The following is a 24,989-nucleotide window of genomic DNA, read 5'->3' as shown; positions in this document are numbered from 1 at the left end:
ATTCTCTCTGCATTCTGATCATTAGGAGTTGGTGATATAATTGTGTTATAATGAAAAATATTCTGGTGATTATTCCACAGAGAACTTCTCTGTAGATAATATTCAAATTTACTTTAATTTGGCATCATTTCAAAAAAAGCTGAAAATACAATGTAAGCAGCTGGACTGTGATGCAAAGTTATTAAAAATCTTCAAGTAGGTTGCTTGTTTTTATTCATTACCTTCAAAAAGTTCCTTGAGTTTATATACAATCCATCAACCCAACTTATTTGTTTTGATAGCTTGTTATATAATTTTATATTGTGTTTGAAATGGGAACCAAGTGTTTTATTTTTCTTCTGTGAAAATTTCTTTCTAAAATACCCCAAACACTTGTTGAACCAATCAATGTCATTATAATTCCATCCTAACTACAGCAAGTCTTTATCACATGTTCTCCTTTATTAATGCTGTGGGGCAGATTTTGCTGTCAAGTTACATCAGTGACTGACTTAAGTGGCATTATTCAGGGTGTAATTCAAGTCAAAATTTGGCCCTAGATGTTGTCATGCTTAAAATAGTGTGTACCTACAGTAAAAGCAGCAAAGAATCCTGTGGCACCTTATAGACTAACAGACGTTTTGGAGCATGAGCTTTCGTGGGTGAATACCCACTTCCTCAGATGCATGTAATGGAAATATCCAGGAGCAGGTATATATATGTGTGCTAGCAAGCAAGCTAGAGATAACGAGGTCAGTTCAATCAGGGAGGATGGGGCCCTGTTCTAGCAGTTGAGGTGTGAAAACCAAGAGAGGAGAAACTGGTTCTGTAATTGGCAAGCCATTCACAGTCTTTGTTCAATCCTGAGCTGATGGTGTCAAATTTGCAGATGAACTGAAGCTCAGCAGTTTCTCTTTGAAGTCTGGTCCTGAAGTTTTTTTGCTGCAGGATGGCCACCTTAAGGTCTGCTATAGTGTGGCCAGGGAGGTTGAAGTGCTCTCCTACAGGTTTTTGTATATTGCCATTCCTAATGTCTGATTTGTGTCCATTTATCCTTTTCCGTAGAGACTGTCCAGTTTGGCCGATGTACATAGCAGAGGGGCATTGCTGGCATATGATGGCGTATATTACATTGGTGGATGTGCAGGTGAATGAACCAGTGATGGTGTGGCTGATCTGGTTAGGTCCTGTGATGGTGTCGCTGGTGTAGATATGTGGGCAGAGTTGGCATCGAGGTTTGTTGCATGGATTGGTTCCTGAGCAAGAGTTATTATGGTGCGGTGTGCAGTTACTGGTGAGAATATGTTTCAGGTTGGCAGGTTGTCTGTGGGCAAGGATTGGCCTGCCACCCAAGGCCTGTGAAAGTGTGGGATCATTGTCCAGGATGGGTTGTAGATCCTTGATGATGCGTTGGAGGGGTTTTAGCTGGGGGCTGTATGTGATGGCCAGTGGAGTCCTGTTGGTTTCTCTCTTGGGTTTGTCTTGCAGTAGGAGGCTTCTGGGTATACGTCTGGCTCTGTTGATCTGTTTCCTTATTTCCTCGTGCGGGTATTGTAGTTTTGAGAATGCTTGGTGGAGATTTTGTAGGTGTTGGTCTCTGTCTGAGGGGTTAGAGCAGATGCGGTTGTACCTCAGTGCTTGGCTGTAGACAATGGATCGTGTGATGTGCCCGGGATGGAAGCTGGAGGCATGAAGGTAGGCATAGCGGTCGGTGGGTTTTCGATATAGGGTGGTGTTAATGTGACCATCACTTATTTGCACCGTGGTGTCAAGAAAGTGGACCTCCCGTGTAGATTGGTCCAGGCTGAGGTTGATGGTGGGGTGGAAGCTGTTGAAATCATGGTGGAATTTTTCCAGAGTCTCCTTCCCATGGGTCCAGATGATGAAGATGTCATCAATGTAGCGTAGATAGAGAAGGGGTGTGAGTGGACGAGAGCTGAGGAAGCGTTGTTCCAAGTCGGCCATGAAGATATTGGCATATTGTGGGGCCATGCGGGTGCCCATAGCAGTGCCACTGATCTGGAGATATATATTGTCATCAATATTTCATGGCCGACTTAGAACAACGGTGCAAATAAGTGATGGTCACATTAACACCACCCTATATCGAAAACCCACCGACCGCTATGCCTACCTTCATGCCTCCAGCTTCCATCCCGGGCACATCACACGATCCATTGTCTACAGCCAAGCACTGAGGTACAACCGCATCTGCTCTAACCCCTCAGACAGAGACCAACACCTACAAAATCTCCACCAAGCATTCTCAAAACTACAATACCCGCACGAGGAAATAAGGAAACAGATCAACAGAGCCAGACGTATACCCAGAAGCCTCCTACTGCAAGACAAACCCAAGAGAGAAACCAACAGGACTCCACTGGCCATCACATACAGCCCCCAACTAAAACCCCTCCAACGCATCATCAAGGATCTACAATCCATCCTGGACAATGATCCCACACTTTCACAGGCCTTGGGTGGCAGGCCAATCCTTGCCCACAGACAACCTGCCAACCTGAAACATATTCTCACCAGTAACTGCACACCGCACCATAATAACTCTAGCTCAGGAACCAATCCATGCAACAAACCTCGATGCCAACTCTGCCCACATATCTACACCAGCGACACCATCACAGGACCTAACCAGATCAGCCACACCATCACTGGTTCATTCACCTGCACATCCACCAATGTAATATACGCCATCATATGCCAGCAATGCCCCTCTGCTATGTACATCGGCCAAACTGGACAGTCTCTACGGAAAAGGATAAATGGACACAAATCAGACATTAGGAATGGCAATATACAAAAACCTGTAGGAAAGCACTTCAACCTCCCTGGCCACACTATAGCAGACCTTAAGGTGGCCATCCTGCAGCAAAAAAACTTCAGGACCAGACTTCAAAGAGAAACTGCTGAGCTTCAGTTCATCTGCAAATTTGACACCATCAGCTCAGGATTGAACAAAGACTGTGAATGGCTTGCCAATTACAGAACCAGTTTCTCCTCTCTTGGTTTTCACACCTCAACTGCTAGAACAGGGCCCCATCCTCCCTGATTGAACTGACCTCGTTATCTCTAGCTTGCTTGCTAGCACACATATATATACCTGCCCCTGGATATTTCCATTACATGCATCTGAGGAAGTGGGTATTCACCCACGAAAGCTCATGCTCCAAAACGTCTGTTAGTCTATAAGGTGCCACAGGATTCTTTGCTGCTTTTACAGATCCAGACTAACACGGCTACCCTCTGATACGTGATACCTACAGTAAAGTCACCAAACTAAGTATTTTTAATTCTTTACATCTTTCCTATACACTATCCCCCTTAATCATTCCTATTGCTCTTTGGTTTCCATCCTGTGGACCAGCGACTCCTTGCTTGCTGTATAAATTAGCCAGAGATCTCTTATTTTGCAACCCAATGTCCTTTTATTCCCCTGTGTTCATTCCCACCACCATCTATATACACCTCTCTGTACAAGTCAGTTGCAGGAAGGCAACAGCTAGTGCCTGTTGCTAACTAGGCACAGCAGTTCCTTACTGCTCCTATTTCTCCCCCACTTCACTTCCTTTCTGTCAGCTTTATAGGCCTCCCTCTCAACAGGCTCACAGGTGACTGCTCTTAGGCTCCTTTAATGAGCCACACCCTGCCAGCTCCAATCAGTTCCCCTGTACAGGAGATACACTAGCAGGTTTTGAGCTAACAGGGGCTGGTTTAGTCTCTCTTAGGCCAGCACCCAGTTACACATCCCATTTAATCTAGTATTGAGATGCCAGAAATAAACACATTACACTAGGTATAGCCTCAGAGTTACAGTGTACTGATGTACTATTTCTTGTATTTTGCAGGGTTTGGGTATGAAAATGGCTGTTTTAATGAAATTCCACCCAAAATTTAAGTCATATAATGGCCCAAAAGGACAAGAAAAAATTCAGAGGTGAAATGTTAAGACCTGGTTCTTGTCACTTTTATACAGTTCTAGGTTTTGTTCAAATTGTTTCAGTCCTGGAAAACTGTCTACGGTAACTTATCTACTTGGTGAAAGGAAAAAGTGAATCTTCTCAATCATCTTGGTTTCCTGATGACTTTCCAGTCTGCAGGCCCCATAATGGTCATCTCAAAATTAATTTCAGTGTCCTTGCTCTTCCCAGGGATATTTGGCAGATTATATAAACTGTACCATTCTAATGCCCTTCCATCACTTCTGTTTCCATTTTCACCATGTGATGAAGTGGTTTTTTTGCAGCTGATTTACCCTCACACCCTTCCCAATCTCCTTCTGACTCTTTGTTTTCATAAGATTATACCATTTAACTCTCATGAACCCTAGTGCTGCTGGGCCTTCTATCATACATTAACACTCCACTGAAGTAAATTGGAAGATGCACTGTACCTGGTATATATTCAAAGGCACAGCAGGTGTATAGTGTCTGGTCATACTTAGAATACCCTGCATCCAACAAGAAGTCAAGTAATTCAATTGATTTATTTAATAGCTCTCTGATTTTGCTTCTGCTCCTATAGCAATCAAATGCACCTTGAATATGTGAAATGTAGTTTTATGCTCTGTTGAATATTTTATTTGCAGGGAGATATCTGGGCTACAATATGGGCTATGTTTTGAATGTCATACACTCTAGTTTCTCTTTGTTTTCTGCTCAACATTTCCTTTACTGTTTCTCTTCAGATGAATAGGTAGCTGGAGCTTGATTTGATGGGTAATGGAAACAAAAAGTTGGAGGTAAATGTTGTTCTCCTTGATAAGACACGTTAGTTTCCCCTTGCTAAAAAGCAGTATTTCTAGTCACTGAATTTCCCACCTGATTGAAATCCTCTCCTGCTGTGAGATACTATCCGTGTGACACAGCACTGTTTTCAGTGTTCACCATTCAGTGCAGAAAGGAGAAGCCAATTCAGTATGGCGCAGAATCAGCAAATCTTACAACAGAGGTGGCAGCAGCAGCAACAACCTTGCATGAACAATCAGTCATAAGAACATAAGAATGGCCATACCGGGTCAGACCAACAATCCATCTAGCCCAGTATCCTGTCTTCTAACAGTGCCCAGTACCAGATGTTTCAGAGGGAATGAACAGAACAAGGCAACTATCAAGTGATGCAACCTCTGTCTTCCTTCCAGGCTTCTGGCAGTCAAAGGTTTAGGGACACCTGAAGCATAGGGTTGTGTTCCTGACTATCTTGGCTAATAGCCATTGATGGATCTGACCTATCCTCCATGATCTTAGTCAGTATTTCTCAGACTGGGGTCACTGCTTGTGTAGGGAAAGCCCCTGGAGGGCCAGCTGGTTTGTTTACCTGCCCCATCCACAGGTCCGGCTGATCGCAGCTCCCACTGGCCACAGTTTGCTGCTCCAGGCCAATGGGAGTTGCTGGAAGTGGCATGGGCAGAGGAACTTACTGGCCGCCTCTTCCTGCATCCCCCATTGGTCTGCAGCAGTGAACCGCGGACAATGGGTGCTGTGATCAGCCGGACCTGCGGACGGGTCAGGTAAACAAACCTGCCCCAGCCAGCCAGGGGCTTTCCCTACACAAGCGGTGACCCCAGTTTGAGAAACACTGATCTTAGCTAATTCTATTTTGAACTTTTGGCCTTCACAATACGCCACGGCAAAGAGTTCCACGGGTTGATTGTGCGGTGTGTGAAGTACTTCTTTTTGTTTGTTTTAAACTTGCTTCCTATTAATTTCATTGGATGATCTATGAGTCTCGTGTTATGTGAAGGGGTAAATAACACCTTTTTTCCACACCATTCGTGATTTTAATGATATCTATCATATCTCACCTTAGTTACCACTTTCCCAAGCTGAACAATTCCAGTCTTTTTAATCTGTTTTTGTATGGCAGCTGTTCCATACCCCTAACCATTTTCATTGCCTTTCTCTGTACTTTTTCCAATTCTAATATTTCTTTGTTGAGCTGGGACAACTTCAACAGCACTCAGTATTCAAGGGGTAAGCGTATCATTAATGTATTTAGTGCCATTATGATGTTTTCTTTTGTTTTATCCATCCCTTTCCTAAAGGTTCCTATTATTCTATTAGATTTTTTGATTGGATGTTTTCAGGGAGCTATCCATGATTGCTCCAAGATCTCTTTCTTGAGAGACGGCAGCTAATTTAGCTCCTATTATTTGCATGCATCGTTGGAATTGTTGTTTTTTCCCCCAATGTACATTACTTTGCACTTATCACCATTGAATTTCATTGGCCATTTTGTTGCTCAGTTTTGTGAGATCCCTTTTTAACTCTTCACCCTCAGCTTTGGACTGAACTATCTTGAATAATTTTGTGTTGTCTGCAAATTTTGCCACTTCGTTGTTCACCCTCTTTCCCAGATAGTTTAAAAATGTGTTGAACGGCACAGATCCCAGTACAGATCTTTTAGGAATCAGTGAAAATATGAGGAAGACACTAAAACCTTCACCTTGCAAGTGCTTGTGTGTTGAATGCATAGTTGTGAGTGCAGGGGCTTTACCATCTTGTGCAAGTGTGAGCAGATATTGTCTGTGCGTTGTTAGGGATAAGCACTAAGCCTAGCCAACTGTTAAAAAGAATCAAGATACACATACAGTGAGCAGAAATTAGCCTGAAGCCCCATACACCTAAAGAGTACCTGAAAGGTGTTCTTGGTGCAACTTTCAGCCCACCACTTATTCCACTGTAGGCCTGGCTCTTACTGTAAAAGTAAGGGTAACCTGGTGACCACACAGCAATCCTCTCATTAATGCAGACTTGGGTTTCTCTGTATTTCCAGTCCTTCTCCTCATTTTTAACCTTGTCCTCATAGGCACAGCATCCTGTGCCTGTGCTGTTCAAAGATTGAGTCCTAAGAATGGTATAAAGAGCCCTGATTTTCACAGGCATTAAGGACCCACAGTTCCCACTGATTGTAGCGGGAACTGCCGGTAATCCACAACCTTGAAATATAAGGCCTCTAATTTAGAATGTTTCATGTGGATTTAGGTCCCTAACTGTAGTCTTCTAATTTTGAAAATCTTGCCTAAGGTCACATAAAAAGTCAGTGGCAGAGTCAGTTATAGAACCTAAGAACCCCAACTCCCATTCTCTTGCTTTAGCTATTACATACTACTGCCATTTGGGAGGAGATAGAAAAAGGAGGCAAAAAGACAGGAAAGGGTTGTTCTCTTTCAGTGTTCCCAATTCAGCCAGCAAACAGAGTTCCTGTGTACTCCAACACAAAAACTGCGTTGCAGCAATGGTTAATGTCTGACATAAAACAGCAAGGAAATACCAAGTGTAGGCTGTTTGTCCATCACTCACTCTTTCTTCTCCACCTGCTGCAGGGGTCTGAGAATGGCATTCTAATAACTGGATGCTGTAATGACAGGGTGAGTTTACTATAGTTGGAGTGACAACTGTGACTTGCTAGTTATTATGATTTTACAGTGAGTTAGATTTTTCAAGTCATTGTAATGTAAGTTTTGAGTGTTCTTTTTTTCCAGTCTCTTTTATTTTCCTGCAATAACCAGAGAGAGGCAAGCATCTCTCTGACATGTTAGGTGGTTCCAGCAATGATATGCTAACAAGTGGTGTTTGGAGTCCCTGGTTAAATATTCTGTCCCCAAACTAAGTGGAGGTTTGGGGTAATTTCCTTGGCTCTGATGGAGTTTACCCCTTCTGTGTATATTGCTAAATCATTCGTGTGAGAGAACACTTCCGCCTGGGACTCATAAAAATGTGTTGGAAGAGCAACATCTTTCTTTTTAAAATTTCCCAAATGTCAAGTGTTTTTTTATCTTTCAATGTTCTCTTAGAGAAACCACAGGATCCCCCTACAAGAAATGTCCTCTCCCCTATCATCTGAAATTACACAAATAGAACTCCAGGACATGCTGTCTATGCAGGAAACAAAGGTATCACCACTTCGAGCATGTTACCATGCTACAGTTTTGTTTACTAACGTGTACTTGAACCTAGCACAGCGGGCCTTGATCCATGGCTGGGACCTGTAGGTACTGCCATCATGCAAACAATAAGTATGCAGTGTTGCCACCATACTTGGTTCTGCATATGAGCAAGCATTTTTATTTTCAAATGAATAGATTCCTGAGGCCTTCAGCCCTCTCTGCAAGAGCATGCAACCACCTAGGGTTTAACACAGGCTACATGGGATGTCCATTTCTAGAAACATTGGCAACATATCACTGTGTCCCAGAAACCTTCAGCCTCACTAATCTATAACTATGTTCTGTGTATTATTTTCACCTGTCTTAACATAGTACATTGTATCATTATTTTAAAAATTATTTAACATTTATACTGCAGGGCTCCTTTGTATTAAATGTCACAATTCAGGGCAACTATCCCTATATTTCTCTCACCAATGGCAGCTACTCCAGGTTCCTGGCTCCTCAGCTGCCAGCCTTTTGGGTAAAGAACCTCATGCCTCTCCCTTCTCTCTAGGGTTTTTCCAGGGTGCACAGTTGCTTGCCTGCACTGTGATATCCTCAGCAAGCCAGACTGCTTAAACAGACCTGCATCTGTGCGTTGCTTTCTGTCTGAAGGCTCTGAACAGCTGTAATTGTCAGCAGTCACAAGTTACTCCACAACTATTTATAAGCAAGCACATTTATTCTTAAGGCATTACAGATAAAATATATTTAAAACAATAAAAAACCTACATGCGTGCTAATATGTTTACAAGAGATCACCAGCCAACCCCAACCTCAAGCCATAGTAGGAGTCAGTTCTTCAAACACCACAAAGGGGTTTTTCCCATGGCTACAACTATTCTTTCCTTTATTCAGGTCAGGCCTCTGATCTTGAGACTTCAGGAACAGGTGTTCAGCAGATAATGGTCCTCTTCTCAGGGTGTAGCTTCAAAAGGCCTTTTTTTTTTTTTTTTTTGCCAGAGGTGGGGAAGTTGCATTCACCATTTCCTAAAGCTTCCCCAAGCAAACCACTTGACGTTGTTCGTCCTGAAAGTCCACCTTTTTCTGAAATGTTGTTTCATACAGTCCTTTGAAATTCATAACACTTCTGAGGCTTCACACCTCTTCTCCCCACTAGACAGGTTACATACAATTCTGTCCCAGAATAATAAGTAGCTGCTGCATTTAATGCAATGGACTACAAAGATATTTAAATTTAATTCAATAAGGTTTTTCAAGGATATTGTAGGAAGCTGTCATATCTGTCACACTAAGCTCTGTACCAGCATGCAGTTTGTGACAGTTCCTGCCCCAAAGAGATTACAGTTTAAAAATTATGTGTAGAAGAATAGTGGTAATAGGAGGGCTGTTACAGAGTATTCTATTAATGCCTACTAAGGGTTGGATGCGCTATCTATCAAAATTGTGGCTAGAAAATGAAAATTCTTCTGAACGGTCATTATTGTGAATACATTTGGTAGCCTTAAAAAGGAAAACAAGAAAAGCAATTATCCCATGTAATGTAACCTCCAACAGTTCTGTTCAAATATGCAGTCCAATTTAATTTGTAAATCATACGCACAAGCTATATTTTAAAAAAATGGTTGCGAGACTGAAACTTGGTATGATAATTTTTTGCCCCGAATGAACTTATGCAGTGAATTCAAAAACCCTGGAAATAGATGCTTAAATTGGAAGTGTTGAATGACCTTTAATTATAGTAGCATGAACAAAACCTTTGTAATTCATACTAATTATTCTCATAACTAGGTCACCCATGTCCTCAGAATTTGCCATAACTTTCCTATTTCCTTTGGTAATTGTAAGACAACTTCTGTGTACTGTTTGCTATCTATAAAGCTTAAAGTTTCACATCCTGTATTATGTTCTCCCCAGCAATTCTATATTGCTGTTGGCTTTCTATCATACGCCTCACAATTACTTTGATAAAGGTTGGTAATGGTCCATGTCCTTCTCATTTTCTATTGCTGCTTTTAAAGCAGCCACTTGTTGGTTAACATGTGTAATGTGCATGTAATATAGAGCTGAAACAATTTTGTTTGTCTGCTTAAAGTCAAAATCTTGGTATCAGTATCAAAACTCCCATTGACCCCAATATATCCGGGATTTGGCAATTATTGTTTTTATCTACTTTCACTTGGAATGGTAGACTGAGATCATACTTCCCTTTTCAGACATGTCCCTCAAATGAAAGCATGCAGTGCACACTGTGGATAACCCATATACAAACATATACAAACACCATACCTAGAAATTAAAAATAGCTACAATCAGCAGGTTCTAGTGCTGTGTTTTTTAATCCTTGGCAAAGAACCAGAGGCCTGCTCCTGCAGTTCTTGCACACCCCAAATGCCTAGTGAAAGTTCAAATTGCAAAATTAGTGCTACTGTGAGCTTAAAAAGAGTGGGAAATAGTTCCACAAGCAGAACCACTGTGGAAAAACCTCTGTCCAGACTGCTTTCCTTACAAATAGCTTTATATGGTCCCAAGGAGAGGGACATTCTCCCCTATACCAGCAACCTGCACAACTTGCTTAGCAAGAGACAGGCCAAGGACAACTGGCATGGTGAAAGCAGTCTGGCTTGTCTTAAACTTGGTATGTGTTTTTGCTTTGTCTGAGGGACCAATGAACATTAATTCCTGATTGAGCAGGTGCCTAACTTTAAGTGTGTGGGTAGTAATGGCCCTTATAGGACTACTCACAAAGTTATAAAACATACTTTTTCAAAAACGCTTTCCTATTTGAAATCCTGTGATATGATATCAGTAAAATAATCCTAAAACTAGGCCAATAGCATTTCATCGAGCCAGTCCTTGTGAGTGTGATCCATTAGCCCCACTGTCACGTATTGCAAGTTACATATTCATTAACTGTGTATTAGAACATACTTACTGCAGATGATCAGCGCTGCAATAAGTGTGTAAGTATTACAGAGCTGCTCACATTTAATAAATATTTTCCATATTCTGTGATTATTTTATTAACACAAATACAATAACTGTTTAATAACTGTAAATCAATATAAGCTACAATAAATCATTCTGAACCACAGAGCTTCTGAGAAGTGACACTCCAGTCCATGCTTCTCTCTGGCTCTTTTAATATCCTTTCTGCACTGTTCCCCTGTGAATTTATTTATTAACTCTTCATCAACAAACACCCTGACAGTATATCTGTTATGTCTCCTCACTCTGGACCCAATCCTTCTCCCATTGAAATCAACTGGTCTTTTGCGACTACTTTTGCTGAGAGAAGGATCAAGCCCTTAATTTTTCCTAAAAGCTGATTAAGAGATTGTGATTCTCCAGATTTTATGTTTTGATTTATAGTTATCCTGATTTTACTTCCTACTGGTGTTTTTTCATTGACTGGATTAACACTTCTATGTCCTGAAACAAAATCATATTTTCAAATCTCAGTACAAAACTTTGCCTCAGTCTTCCCCTGTACACTAAACCAAATAACACCACCTGGATCCTATGGCACCTTATAGACTAACAGACGTTTTGGAGCATGAGCTTTCGTGGGTGAATACCCACTTCCTCAGATGCATGCACCCACGAAAGCTCATGCTCCAAAACGTCTGTTAGTCTGTAAGGTGCCACACGATTCTTTGCTGCTTTTATAGATCCAGACTAACACGGCTACCCCTCTGATACTTACCACCTGGATGTGAGCATGGAGGGGACTCTCAGCACATTGATCTCTCCCTTCTGCATAGAATAAAGGCTCTGTTGCTTCCATAGCACTGCCCCCTCATCCCTCCTACTTACTGAAAAGTAGCCACTTTTGGGTAATAGAAGCTATTTATTATCACACAGAAATATTACACTGTGTTTTAGAAATTACATAATTTCCAGCTGAAGTTGTGTACATTTAATTTAGAAATTTATACACATACACATTTACATTAAATTAAATTAAATTAAATTAAATTAAATTTACAGCTGAAGTTGTAGAATGGAATTTAGATAACTGGATGGGCCTGATCCAAAACCCAATGAACTCAATAAAGATGATGCTAATGATTGGCAAACCCTGTTAAAGTTGTGCCTGCTACGTAACAAGCTGTGATTTAACTATATAATTCTGTTTAATAGTATTCTCAAAGTAGGAAAATGGGTTTGTGTGCTCACAGATATGTAGTCTGGGATCACGAGGGAAAGAAAGACATTTGCTGTTTGCAGAATAGGTGAACTATTATATACAAAATGGGGTCCATGGAACACATGGTAGTGATATGCAGAACATTAGTTATAGCCAGCTCTCTTGTTTGAAGATAATAAGAATGGGTAGGTTGCTTGGTGATATGAAATGAAGAGCAAATGAAGACAAAGTAATAAGTTGTTTTGTCCTTTTGAAAATAAGAAATCATACTATCCATAGGCAAAATACTTAAATAGTTTCCTAACATTATAGATTAATAGAGTATAAAGCCAAAAGGGACCACAATGATTACCTAGTCAGATTATATAATTTTACCAAGGCTATCACTTCTGGCTGAGTTAGAGCATATCTTTTAAAATGACATCCAATCTTGACTGAAAGACTCCTAGAGATGGATAATCCACCACATCCCTTGGTAACTTGTTCACTGGTCACAACAGTACCATCACTGTTAAAAATGTATTTCCAGTCTGAATTTGTCTGTTAGATCTTGTTATACTTTTGTCTGACAGTTTAAAGAGCCCTCTGCTATCAGAAATCGTCTCCTTATGTAGCTACTTAGAGAGTGTGCTTGTCACCTCTTAATTTTTTCTTGGATAAACTAAATTGATTAAGCTTCCTCCCTATTAAGGTTTTCCAGATCTTCATGAACTCTCTTCCCTTTTACAGTCACTGCTTTCCAAAATATAGTTCTTCATCCTGCAGTTATGACTAGCATTCTTTGGCACTAAAGTTATGACCTTGAATTTTGCTATATTAAAATGCATGTTGTTTGAATGAGCCCATCTTCCCAAGCAATCCATTGTCATTATTTCACGTAAACAATAACTGTCACTGATAACTAGAGAAACTCTAAAAGATGTAGTTCCCACTGTGGAAAAGTTTGAGAGACCCTCATATATACATGCCATTGAGATAGCTAAAACCTGTTCAGAGGCCCTGTAGGATTTTTCAGGTCTGTTATTTTAATGATGATTTCAGCAAGATTATGCCAAATTTACATTTACAAAGAATCTTATAGGAAAAAGTGCAACTGCATGATTCTTGGTTTAAAACTTTCTCAAGTACTTGCCCTTTTCCCCAAGTTAAAATGGAGAAATGTGGAGCTTTGGATACGTTTAAGGTGATAGTCAGCATTTCATTGCTGTTTCATATCCAGGTCAGGAGGGGAGATATGGAAAGTTATTACAATCTGATGATTTAGTATAGGCTGTGTGAAATGGTTTGGGTAGTTTCAGTCCAGTTTCTAACGGAAAACTGTCTACATCTCAAACTTACTACCGCAACCGACGCTAACTGCAATGTTGATTGGCTAAGGATTGAATATACCAAGGAGATTGATTGACATTTTCATTTATAGAGATGAATGGTGTTAGCAATATCCTTACCAACATGCTGACTGCTTTCAGAATACTGATAATTATTCCAAGCTGCATCACAGGGTGGTATAGTTGTTTGTTTTTTTGTATAGTGTATATCAAAATAACCTTTGTGGTATCAAACCTCTAAAGGAGGCAGTTTAGTGACATCTCTTACAACTCTGCAGATCAGTTCTTTATCTGCCTCGGCTTCAGTCTTATAGAAGGTGGTAACAACTAAGGACATTTTTGTTCTTTTGTATGACTACCTCTTGTAGAATATGCAAGATTCCTTCCAGTTAGAGGCCACTTTGCTTTTTATTCCTATGTAGGACTGATGTAAGAAGATGCTGAAGTAACATTCTTTTCAAGTGAAAAGAGGTGAAAACACAGGAATAGTTCATGCTTGTTTGTGTTCATAATGCAGAAGCTCTGAATTGAATTTGACTTTTTGACCATAATCTTCCAGCAAATGTTACTGGCTGTTGAGTTCAACATTTTCCTTCTAAAAGCATGCAGAAATGTGGATATACCATCGTATCAGCTAGATAGTAGTTCTTCACAGTCTTTATGTGACAGATGATACATCAGATAGCTGCCTTTTTTTGCCTGAACCTTTTGTTTTAATGGAATCCATCTTCTTGAAAATACCAAAATATAAAGATGTATCAAGATAGCAAGGCAAGTGTTGTCTTGTCATGTAACCTTAATCCTGCTTGCAAATATATGATTCACTAGTTATGTTACCAAATGTGAACTGTAATCAATGAAATTATAAATGTTTAAAACTTTTGTCCACTTCTTAATACATAATTGAGTCTTGTTTTTTATATATTCTTCTGAGAAATGGTGCTTAATTTTTCTTCTGTATCAATTTACTAAGCCTGACAACATTTTCTTCATTGCAGGGACCAATTAGTATAATATTTTCATATCTTCCCAAATATATAAATCCCCCCCCAAAAAAAAAAACTGTCAGTGTATCTGGGAGGTAGAAATTCCTGGAGTATGTAGGAAATCTCTGTCTACCAGATTAAATATATATATATATATGTATCGAGAGAGAGAGAGAGGTATACATGCCTCATAGAAGTAGGAGAGACCCTCAGGGGTCATCAAAAAGAATCTGGCACATCAGAAAAGGGCAGACAAATAAACAGTGACAAGTTTTTAAAGTGCTTGTACACAAATGCTAGAAGTCTAAATAATAAGATGGGTGAACTAGAGTGCCTTGTGATAAAGGAGGATATTGATATAATAGGCATCACAGAAACCTGGTGGACTGAGAGCAATCAGTGGGACACAATCATTCCAGGGTACAAAATATATCGGAAGGACAGAACAGGTCGTGCAGGAGGGGGAGTGGCACTATATGTGAAAGAAAATGTAGATTCAAATGAAGTAAAAATCTTAAGCGAATCCACATGTTCCATAGAATCGCTATGGATAGAAATTTCATGCTCTAATAAGAATATAACATTAGGGATCTATTATCGACCACCTGACCAGGAAAGTAATAGTGATTATGAAATGCTAAGGGAAATCAGAGAGGCTATCAAAATTAAGAACCCAATAATAGTGGGGGATTTCAATTATCTCCATATTGACTGGGAACATTTCACTTCAGGACGAAATGCAGAGATAAAATTTCTCGATACTTTAAATGACTGCTTCATGCAGCAGCTGGTACGGGAACCCACCAGGGGAGAGGCAACTCTAGATTTAATCCTGAGTGGAGCGCAGGAGCTGGTCAAAGAGCTAACTATAGCAGGACCGCTTGGAAATAGTGACCATAATACAATAGCATTCAACATCCCTGTGGGGGGAAGAACACCTCAACAGCCCCACACTGTGGCATTTAATTTCAAAAGAGGGAACTATACAAAAATGAGGGGGTTAGTTAAATAAAAGTTAAAAGGTACAGTGACTAAAGTGAAATCCCTGCAAGATGCATGGGCCCTTTTTAAATACACCATAATAGAGGCCCAACTTCAATGTATACTTCAAATTGAGAAACACAGTAAAAGAACTGAAAAAGAGCCACCGTGGCTTAACAACCATGTAAAAGAAGCAGTGAGAGATAAAAAGACTTCCTTTAAAAAGTGGAAGTCAAATCCTAGTGAGGCAAATAGAAAGGAGCACAAACACTGCCAGCTAAAGTGCAAGAGTGTAATAAGAAAAGCCACAGAGGAGTTTGAAGAACGGCTAGCCAAAAACTCCAAAGGTAATAACAAAATGTTTTTTAAATACATCAGAAGCAGGAAGCCTGCTAAACAACCAGTGGGGCCCCTTGACGATCGAGATCATTGCCTGTTAGCTTCACTCCCTCTAGGGCACCTGGCATTGGCCACTGTCAGTAGACAGATACTGGGCTAGATGGACCTTTGGTCTGACCCGGTACGGCTGTTCTTATGGTCTTATGTTATACTAACAAGCCCATTTGGTTTAGGCAAAAGCAGCATTTACAATCTGTCTTTGTTTTTAGTAAGAATTGTTACACATATTAATAAAAATGTGTATATATCAAAAAATCAAACAGGCAAGCAAAAACTCAAAATACTTTCTCAGGCGAAACTACAGGCCTGAATACATTGACACTAATGCTCCTAACATCTCTTAGCTCACATTAAGGGTAAAATAGTACCTAACTTTCTGCTAGTTAAAATGTGTTGGCTAACATAATTTCTAACACCAGGCTTGTCCCCAGTATGCACATGACCTGAGTGACAACCAGGGCTGGCTCTTTTTTTGCTGCTTCAAGCACAAAAAAAGACCGCTGCCCTGCCGTAACACCCGCCCCAAGAGCACCATGCCGCCGAACCCCCCCTCGAGCACCACACCATCCAAACCCCAGCCTCCCTCGAGTGCTGCGCCGCCCAAGACCCTGCCCCCCTCCGAGCGCCACGCCGCCGAAACAAAAACAAACAAGAAAAACCCTCCAGCGCTGCTCTACCAAACCAAATAAATAAATAAATAAATAAACCCGAGCACCGCCCCGTCCCAAGGTGCCACACCAAGCACGTGCTTGGTTGGCTGGTGCCTGGAGCTGGCCCTCGTGACAAAGGGGGAAAGAACAAACAAGAAAAATAACGTAATGCATTTGTTGTACAATAGAAACAATCTTAAAAGTTTGACTTGGTCTCCAGTTACAAGAGCTACTCTGACAAAATGATTTTAAATGAGTGCCATATATAAAATCTTGGCCAACCTAATATCACTTTCATCCCAGCAAAACTAGGGTTACCTTGGGAGAAACAAATGGAGGGAGTGGACTTAATTCAATAACACATAGCATTTTTATTTTGTTCACAAAGGAACTTGCCAAACATTAGAATAAATTAGATGCTGCACCTGCACATCAAATGCAAGCATCTGGTCTTTACCTTTAAATGTCCTTTATAGCTTAGCCCCACCTTATCTACTTGACTTAGTAACCTACTGTCACATCAACCTCTGGCAGCATTACCAGCCATTATTGCCCCAGTCAACTTACTGCTTAAACGTCTTTATGTTTCCCCTCACGTTGCCCTTTCTACATGGGAAAAAACTCCCTAATAAAATCCAGACAGCCACTATCTTATCTTCATTCCGATCCTTCCTGAAAATTCATCTCTTCCATGATGTCTACATCTCTCCTTGGATCACTATCTTGTAGTGGTGGAGAGGCTTGCGTGTCTCAATTACCCTGAGAGCGTTGCTGCCTGGAGTCAGGTACTTCCTTATGGTCACCCATGGCAGAAAGGTCAAGGGCGAGTTCCAGGCAAAGTGTGATCCAAGAAGTCCAAGAAGTCCCTAACAGCAGAGCAGACGGAGGAGAACCGTACAGTGGAGATGAAACTGTTGAGTAATGTTACAACTGCTGTGAAGGCGGATGAAGGCTGTAGCAAATAGAGGATTTCCAATCATCGTGGTGTTCATGCTATTGGTTTCAAGTCCTCTATCTGTCAAGGGTAGTGTGGTGACTGATGTGCACCAGTCTCCCCAACTTTAAAAGAAGTCCCACACAGGCATCATCTTCAATGTCTACAAAACCCAGATTGATGTGTCATGACAAACTGACAATTTCTCTTCCCCTTCTTTCATTTTCTTCTTCCCCACTGCTACCTCCAGTTAATAAAACCAAATCATAACTAACAAAGGAATGCCATATTGTTCACCAATTTACTTATGTGTTGTATCCTCTTCCCCTACCCCATCATCAGTCTGTGGTTTTAGTCTGTAAGCCTGGCAGAGATTATCTCTTTTGCATGTTTGTACAGCGTCAAGCAAAATGGGGCTTTGATCCTAGTTGGAGCCTTTTGGTGTCACCATAATATAAATATTAATTGGAAATATCTACCTTTCCCATGTATCTGTATTTTCTATGTGAAGGTCTATAAACTCAGACATCAAAGAACAAATAAACTCAAAACATATTCACCTGGATTTTTAGGAGCATTTGCAGATTGCTTCATAGAAATGCCAGCTGTACTACTAACAAAAATGGGTGGGGGATAAAGAGCTGAGCATAAGCATTGGCCAAGAAGCTTGGACAGGGATTATGTACTCCTTAAAGAATGTATTGGTCTCATTAGTCTATCACAACCACAGTTTAAACCATTAGCAAGAATACACTAGAGAAATTAGCTATGATTTCAGGTAAATACTTTAAAAAATGCTGGAGATGCTGTGGGCAGGAAAAAATTTTTGGTACACTTGAAATTGCTTTCAAAGCTAGTTCCCTCCTGTCTGGAAATGTACAACCACTTGCAGAATACTGGACCAGCTGTATCTGGCTGCTTGGATGTGCAAGGGGAAGAGGAAGCAAGAGTCCCCAGCCATTCTTAGATCCTTGTGCAGTGTCTGAGTACAATATAGAGTCCTCATATTCTCCTAAGTTCAGAGACTGCTCCTTCCTGCTGCCACAGATGCTGGCTATCCCAAAATGGGTATTGAGCCTGTTTTCCTTCGGCACTGGCCAGCAGAAGTGGCGGGGCGACCAATGAATGCATTCTATACCCAGTTAAGGGAAATAGCAATGGATGTTCTCCTCCTGAGCATTGGGGAATTGAAGATGGTACCATGGTATTGCTTCATATTTCCTTACACTGGAATCTTCAGACCCATGAAAGATGCATTTTAGGGGAGCCAATTTCCTGGAACTTGTAGTTTGTTTTAATTAGGACCCTTCTGAACATTACACAAAGGTAATGAAGCCACCCTCATTGTTTGCTAACTAGGATGTAGAAATAAGGCAGCCCAAGAATTCATGCGCACGTAAGTACTGGTGAGACAAATGGGCAAAAAGTAACAATATGGCACATTGCGTGCTGTGTATGGGCCTGATCTTGCAGCTTCTCTCATGTGAGAACTCCTCAGAATTAATATAGTTAATTGCATCAAGAGTCCCACTTTTTCATGAGCGTGTCAGTAGAATATCTTGGGAATATCTATACAGCTATCCATAAGCAAAAACTATACGGCATTAAAATATTATGAGGCTATCATTAATTGCCTGATTTTTGTTGTTGTTGCTGCGGTATAAATTTAAACTAAACAAAAGTGCCATGCAAGACATGCTTGGCACTCTTCTTTAAAAATATAACATGCATATAATAAATAATCAGACCCCCTGCCCCATCCCCTTACCAAACTGAATATGCATAAGAGTGCCAAAGAATAAAAGTGGCAAGAATAAGATGAAGAAGCATAGCAGGTTCAGGCCTGCAGTTCAGATAAACTGCTTTAAAAGAACAGCAATGTAATTTTCAAAATGTGCCTACAGAACAATCTATAACAGGCATAAAATAATGTGGGAAATTGTGATTGCAATAGCAAACATTCTGATGATGGTTTGAGCCAATGAGGCTTCTCCTTAGTCCTGTGCTGAGAAGCTCCTTTTGGAAGTGTTATGCCATGGTTCAGGTTTTAGCAGTAACTTTCCTTATTGTTTAACAATGTGCACTCTAATTCTTTGCTGCTTTTACAGATCCAGACTAACACGGCTACCCTCTGATACTCTAATAAACTGGAATCTCTATGACACTTCTGTCATTTCCCAGAAAGCCTTTTGCTACAATCTTGCTCTTGCGTCGCCTGCTTTATTCAGATCAAAAAGCAATTTCAAGCACTCCAGCTTGATGTAAATTGAGCAAAGACTGATCAGATTTGCAATCTGAAGACACTCTTTCAGGAAGTATTGTACATCGGCATATTTTTTAGCTGTTCTACTGCTGTACCCTAAATGTTATATTTATTACATCTGCAGCTCTTTTGGGTCTTCTTGAATAGGGGAGATCCTCCAAAGGACTTTGCTATATAAAGTCTTATAGATGGTTTTAAAAGGAAAACTGCAGTGATTAATTATAATATTTTAGTCACCTAGAGAAATGCTCACTAAATTTGAACAGAGCAAGCCAAGAAAGCAGCATTTGACCCAGGTTTATGTTCTGGCTAAGGTTCAGAAGTCTGACTGGGAGAGGAATGAGGATTTAGGGGCAACAAAATGTCTCTTCTGACAACAAAGTCTAAAATGCTGGAGATTGTGTAAAAATAGCTGATCTAGGAAGATTTTTGCCATCTTGAAAAAAATCTCACTCTTGTGGGATTATCTGTTTTCATGAGATTTCAACTATTTTGTGCCACATCTAAATTGGTTCCTGGAAAATAATACTATTCCCATTCATGATCCAATCTTACACTAAAACTAGAGGGGCAGATTTAGCTCAGGCATTTACAATCCTAACCCCTTTATGTGCAGGGGTTTAGGTCTGAAGTTTAGCTATGTGCCATCTCTAAATAGTTATTTTGAAAAGAGTTTCCAGAAATTCTTGTCACTGTTCCATTATCACATCTTACAGTAACTCTGAATGGTATTTTACAGTAGGACCTGGCTTTTTGCAGATATTTTAGGCTAGACCTACTCAGAAAGACTGGGACACCAGAAATATGTATCACCAATGGAATGGATAGGAAATCAGATGGTTTCAAAGATGTAAATTCTATTCTTCCTTGTTCATTCAAAGCTGCAGGATTTGGTCTCAGGGAAGCAGTCGAAACATTCTCTTCAATGGCCTCCCTGAATTAATTGTTCCACTGAACCAATAGCATTGGATGGAATGCAGGAATCCGATCTGCCTATTCGCTGTTATGTATGCTCAAGTGTTTGTTAATGTTTGTGCAAGGCTCACTGTAACTTCCAGTTTATTTACCCTAGTCTTTTGCTTTACTCTGCTAATGATTCTCAGTGCCTTCTTCCATGCTACATTCTATGCATGCAGAGAAGTTCCTGACCTGGTTCTCAAGAGTCCCACTTTTTCATCAGCATGTCTGTAGAGCAGCTTGGGAATGCCGATACTGCTATTGATAAACGAACAAAAAACAATGGCATTAAAATATCAGTATATAGTTAATTGCTTGATTTTTTGTTGCTGCTGATGTGAGATAAACCTAAACAAAGAAAAAGTGCCATCCCAAGTTCTGGACATACTTGAAGGCCTTCTTTTAAAATACAACATTCATATAATAAATAATCAGACCCTGCTCCATTCCCAGCCAAAATATCAAAAAAGACAATCCTATTGTTTCTATTGCCCTGATCCTCTTTCTCTGTTTTGTAACATTTAGAAGGTAAGTTCTGTGGAGCAGCGACCACACTTTCTACGTTTGGAAACTGGAGATTACATTGTGGCCGCTATGAGACAGAAATAATAACAACAAAATTGTTTATTGGCAATGTCATATAGAAAAACTGATGAAGTCTGCATTGCACTGTAGAACTTGTTTTTCTTGTTACCTATGTCTTGCTGATTCTAGTTTAAAATGTGTGTAATTTTGTAGATATAGGATTTGCAAACTTTAATCAGCAGTTAAGGTCACAGTATCACTTTTTGTTCCAGTGCAAACAACTGTTTTCATGTAGTGTCACTAGTTGCTCAACAGATGCATTTATTTTGAATTTCTTGTACAATATGACAGGTTTCAGAGTAGCAGCCATGTTAATCTGTATCCGCAAAAAGAACAGGAGTACTTGTGGCACCATAGAGACTAACAAATTTATTTGAGCATAAGCTTTCGTGGGCTATAGCCAACTTCATCGGATATGATTATGATTATTCCACTGGAGCATGATATTCTTTTCCCTTTTTTCCTCTTGTGAACTTTCCCACATTGTTTTACATATCAGGTTTATGAACCAGGGTTATTCCTGTAATAACACTTTTCCTCCCATCTTCTAGCTGTAAACAACTTCCCAAAATATTGAAGTACAAAAACTCCCCTGCTGTTCACAACCCACTTGATTGCATTGATTTAACTGAAAAGTATAAAAATGTGAGTGAAGATAGAGGTGGTCAAACTGATTATTAACTAGAAAGTTCTGACAAAATCACGTGGAATACTCTGATAGGAATATAGATAGAATTTTCATGCCAGAATAGGTGGGAATACAGGCAGAACTGAAGTACTGAGGGCCAGATGCACATCTGGTATAAAATTCCCTTCATTTGAAACAAGACAGATTTACACCATCTGAGAATCTGGCCCTGTCATGGTATAATTCCCCAGTCTGAATCTTAGAGTCCAAAAAATGGGGTACCAGCATGAATTCCTCTAAGCTTAATTACCAGCTTAGATCTGATAAGCTGCCACCACCCAAAAATATAGTGTTTTGGGGCTCTCTGGTCCCCCCAAAAACCTTCCCTGGGGACCCCAAGACCCAAATTCCTTGAGTCTACAACAAAGGGGAATAAACCATTTCCCCTCCTTCTCCTTTCTTCCTCCCAGATCTTTCCCGCCCTGGGTACACTAGGAGATCACCGTGATTCAAACTCCTTGAATCACAACACAGAGAAATCAGGTTTTTTTTCCCCCCTTCTCTCCTCCTCCCAGGCGTTCCCTCCCTGGGCTATCCTGGAGAGACAGACAGATTCAAGCTCCGTGAATCTAAACAAAGCGATTCCCCCTTTCCCCCCTCCCTTCTTTCTCCCTGTCTCCCACCAATTTCCCGGTAAGTACAGAGTCAATTCCCTTGAGCCTCAACAAGGGGAAAAAAACAAACAGGTCTTAAAAAGCAAAACTTTTAATAAAAAGAAAGAAAAAAATGTAAAAGTTGTCTCTGTAATTTAGATGGTAAAAGTTACAGGGTCTTTCAGCTTATAGACACTAGAGAGAAGCCTCCCCCCAGCAAAATACAATTTAAAATACTTCCAGCAAAATACACATTTGCAAATACAGAAAACAATCAAAAGACTAAACTCGCCTTTTTCCTGATACTTATTAAAATTAGAACAGAAGAGATTTTTTTCAGAAAGATTGGAGGAATCTGCTTACGTCTGGTCCCTCTCAGAATCCAGAGAGAACACGGACAAAGAAAGAACACACAAAGACAGACTTCCCTCCACCGAGATTTGAAAGTATCTTGTCTCCTGATTGGTCCTCTGGTCAGGTGTTGCAGGTTCACTGTTAACCCTTTACAGGTGAAAGAGACTGTAGCAGAGTAGATCTCTGCTCCTGCCCTGAAGGGGTTAAAAACAGCCCCGGGAAAGGGGCTGGGGCTGGAGAAAGCAGCCTTTTAGGCTGGGCTGATTGGGGAAGTGGCTGCAGCTGGGGGCCACGCCCCAAAATGAGCGACAGAGCCTAATAAGGCGGCCAGGGAAGCCAAGGGCAGACAGTCTTCCTCTGTCTGTAGAGGGAGAAGGGCCTGGCTGCATAGAACTGACAAGATACCTAGCGTAAAGCAGGGCTGGGGAAAGGCTGGGGAGCTCCTGCCTGGAAAGCCCCAGGCTGTGGCCTAGAATTAGGCCAGGAGGTACTGGGGTTGTAGGGTGCAACCCAGGGGCAGGCCAAGACAGCAGGTCCAAACCCCTTTGCTGATGATGAGTGGCTGATACTGCAGTCTGTCCCAGGGCGTGGGGCTAGACAATGACTGGCAGTAGCCTACACTGAAGCAAAGTGGGGATAGAGGGTGGGGGGGTTCCCAGGGAGGGGAAACCCCTAAGGAAAAGGGGTTGCTGCCAGGGGGCAGAACCCCACATAAAAGGGGCACTGGGGTCCAGGGAGGGACACGGGGCCTGTAGCAGGAAACAAGGCAGATCACTGGCCTGCAGAGGGTGCTCTGAGCTGGGTTGAAGAGCTAATTCCTGAGGATGACCAGCAGGAGGCGCCGCAGGAGTGAGTCGCGCCTGGTTACAGAGACATTAACCCTTAACTATCTGTTTACGACAGGCCTTTATTTCTTATAAGTAAGAAATATATAGAATTCTATAAACAGATGTAAAAACCAGGCAGAAGTCTTTTTTTTTTCTTTTGAATATGTACCTCTTATGCACACACCATGGCTTTAACTTGGAAAAAAGTTCAATTAAAAAACATAACTTCATGACTAGACAAATTTCCTCCCATAACATATGCATAATGGTCTTGTACTTCATAAATATGTTTCATTTACTTGTCATTTATTTCCTGTCATTTAAAATTATCAAACAAAACATTTGAGCAAAATAAAATTGAGCCAATGGACTACATGTATACAGTACAGGTCAATTTAAAGTAATTTATACTGTCCTCGTAGCATTCTTTCACTTTAAGCTAAAGCCTGCTAAAATGGAAGTCAGTGGCAAAATACCCACTGTCTGAAATGGCACAAGGTCAAGCCCATTGTTAGATCTTATTTATGTAGAATCAAATACTGTGATCCTTTTACCCAGACAAAACTCCCATAGCTTATCCCATGCTGTCTCTTCTGAAGGCCTCTCTATGAAATATCTTATGTAAGTTAAGATATGATTCTTCACTAATAAAATTCAAGTTGAGCTTGCAGTTCATTTTAGTGGATGCAGGAGGGGCCACAGTATTCTTGGGGCTGTAAAACCAGTCTTTTATCCCTTTTTAATGTGTATGCACACCTATGGTCCTGTATATATATGAATATGTCAGGACTCAGTCCTTCACTGAGATCTATTCAGGGCTTTGTGTGAGCTGTGGGTCTGTCAATGTACAGTAGCTTGCATAACTGGGGCCTTCTGGCCTGCTCCCGGTGTAGTCAATATCATGACTCCCATTAACTTAAATGGTGCAGGATCAGGCCCTTAAATCATGAGGGTTTTTTTAGATTAGGATCTGTATTTTTCTTGTGTGTATATGGACAGTGCCTAGCACATTGTGAATGCAACTGAAATACAAATAAATTATAATAGATCTCAGTAAGGCTACATCACATCATTGACGTCTTTTCCAGGAAGCTTATTTGATATGTCCCTGTGAGGGCTGCCAGGTAGAAGACACTGTAGACTTTGGCTAAAACATTGTTTTTAATTGTAAATCCATTGTGTTTGGCTATATATTTAAATTTTTGAATAGAAGTATTTAGATAATGATAACTGTAATAATACTTCACACTTCTAGAGAACTTTCTATCTGAGGATCGACAAGCACTAGCTTGCCATAGGACTGGAAGGGACCATGAGAGGTCATCTATACAAGTCCCTGCACTCAAGGCAGGACTAAGTATATCTAGACCATCCCTGACAGGTGTTTGTCTAACCTGCTCTTAAAAATC

The 24,989-nt window shown here is 40.7% G+C and overlaps 2 protein-coding genes across 2 annotated transcripts in view; one reads left to right on the top strand and one right to left on the bottom strand.

Annotated features, from left to right (window-relative positions):
• The window catches only part of LOC127046410 (uncharacterized), a 412,139-nt gene that overhangs the window by 105,056 nt on the left and 282,094 nt on the right, over positions 1-24,989 (top strand). The window lies entirely within an intron of this gene.
• Positions 590-24,989, bottom strand: part of LOC127046399 (uncharacterized) — a 303,607-nt gene continuing 279,207 nt past the window's right edge. Inside the window, exon 2 of the mRNA XM_050943391.1 lies at positions 590-1,609. Coding sequence (XP_050799348.1) covers positions 742-1,609 — 868 coding nt within the window. The 3' untranslated portion in view covers positions 590-741. The remainder of the gene's footprint in view (positions 1,610-24,989) is intronic.

The sequence above is a fragment of the Gopherus flavomarginatus genome, chromosome 3 (assembly GCF_025201925.1).
Source record: "Gopherus flavomarginatus isolate rGopFla2 chromosome 3, rGopFla2.mat.asm, whole genome shotgun sequence".
Lineage (NCBI taxonomy): Eukaryota > Metazoa > Chordata > Testudines > Testudinidae > Gopherus > Gopherus flavomarginatus.
Note: the sequence above shows the minus strand (reverse complement) of the source record. Positions and strands in the feature narration are given on the sequence as shown.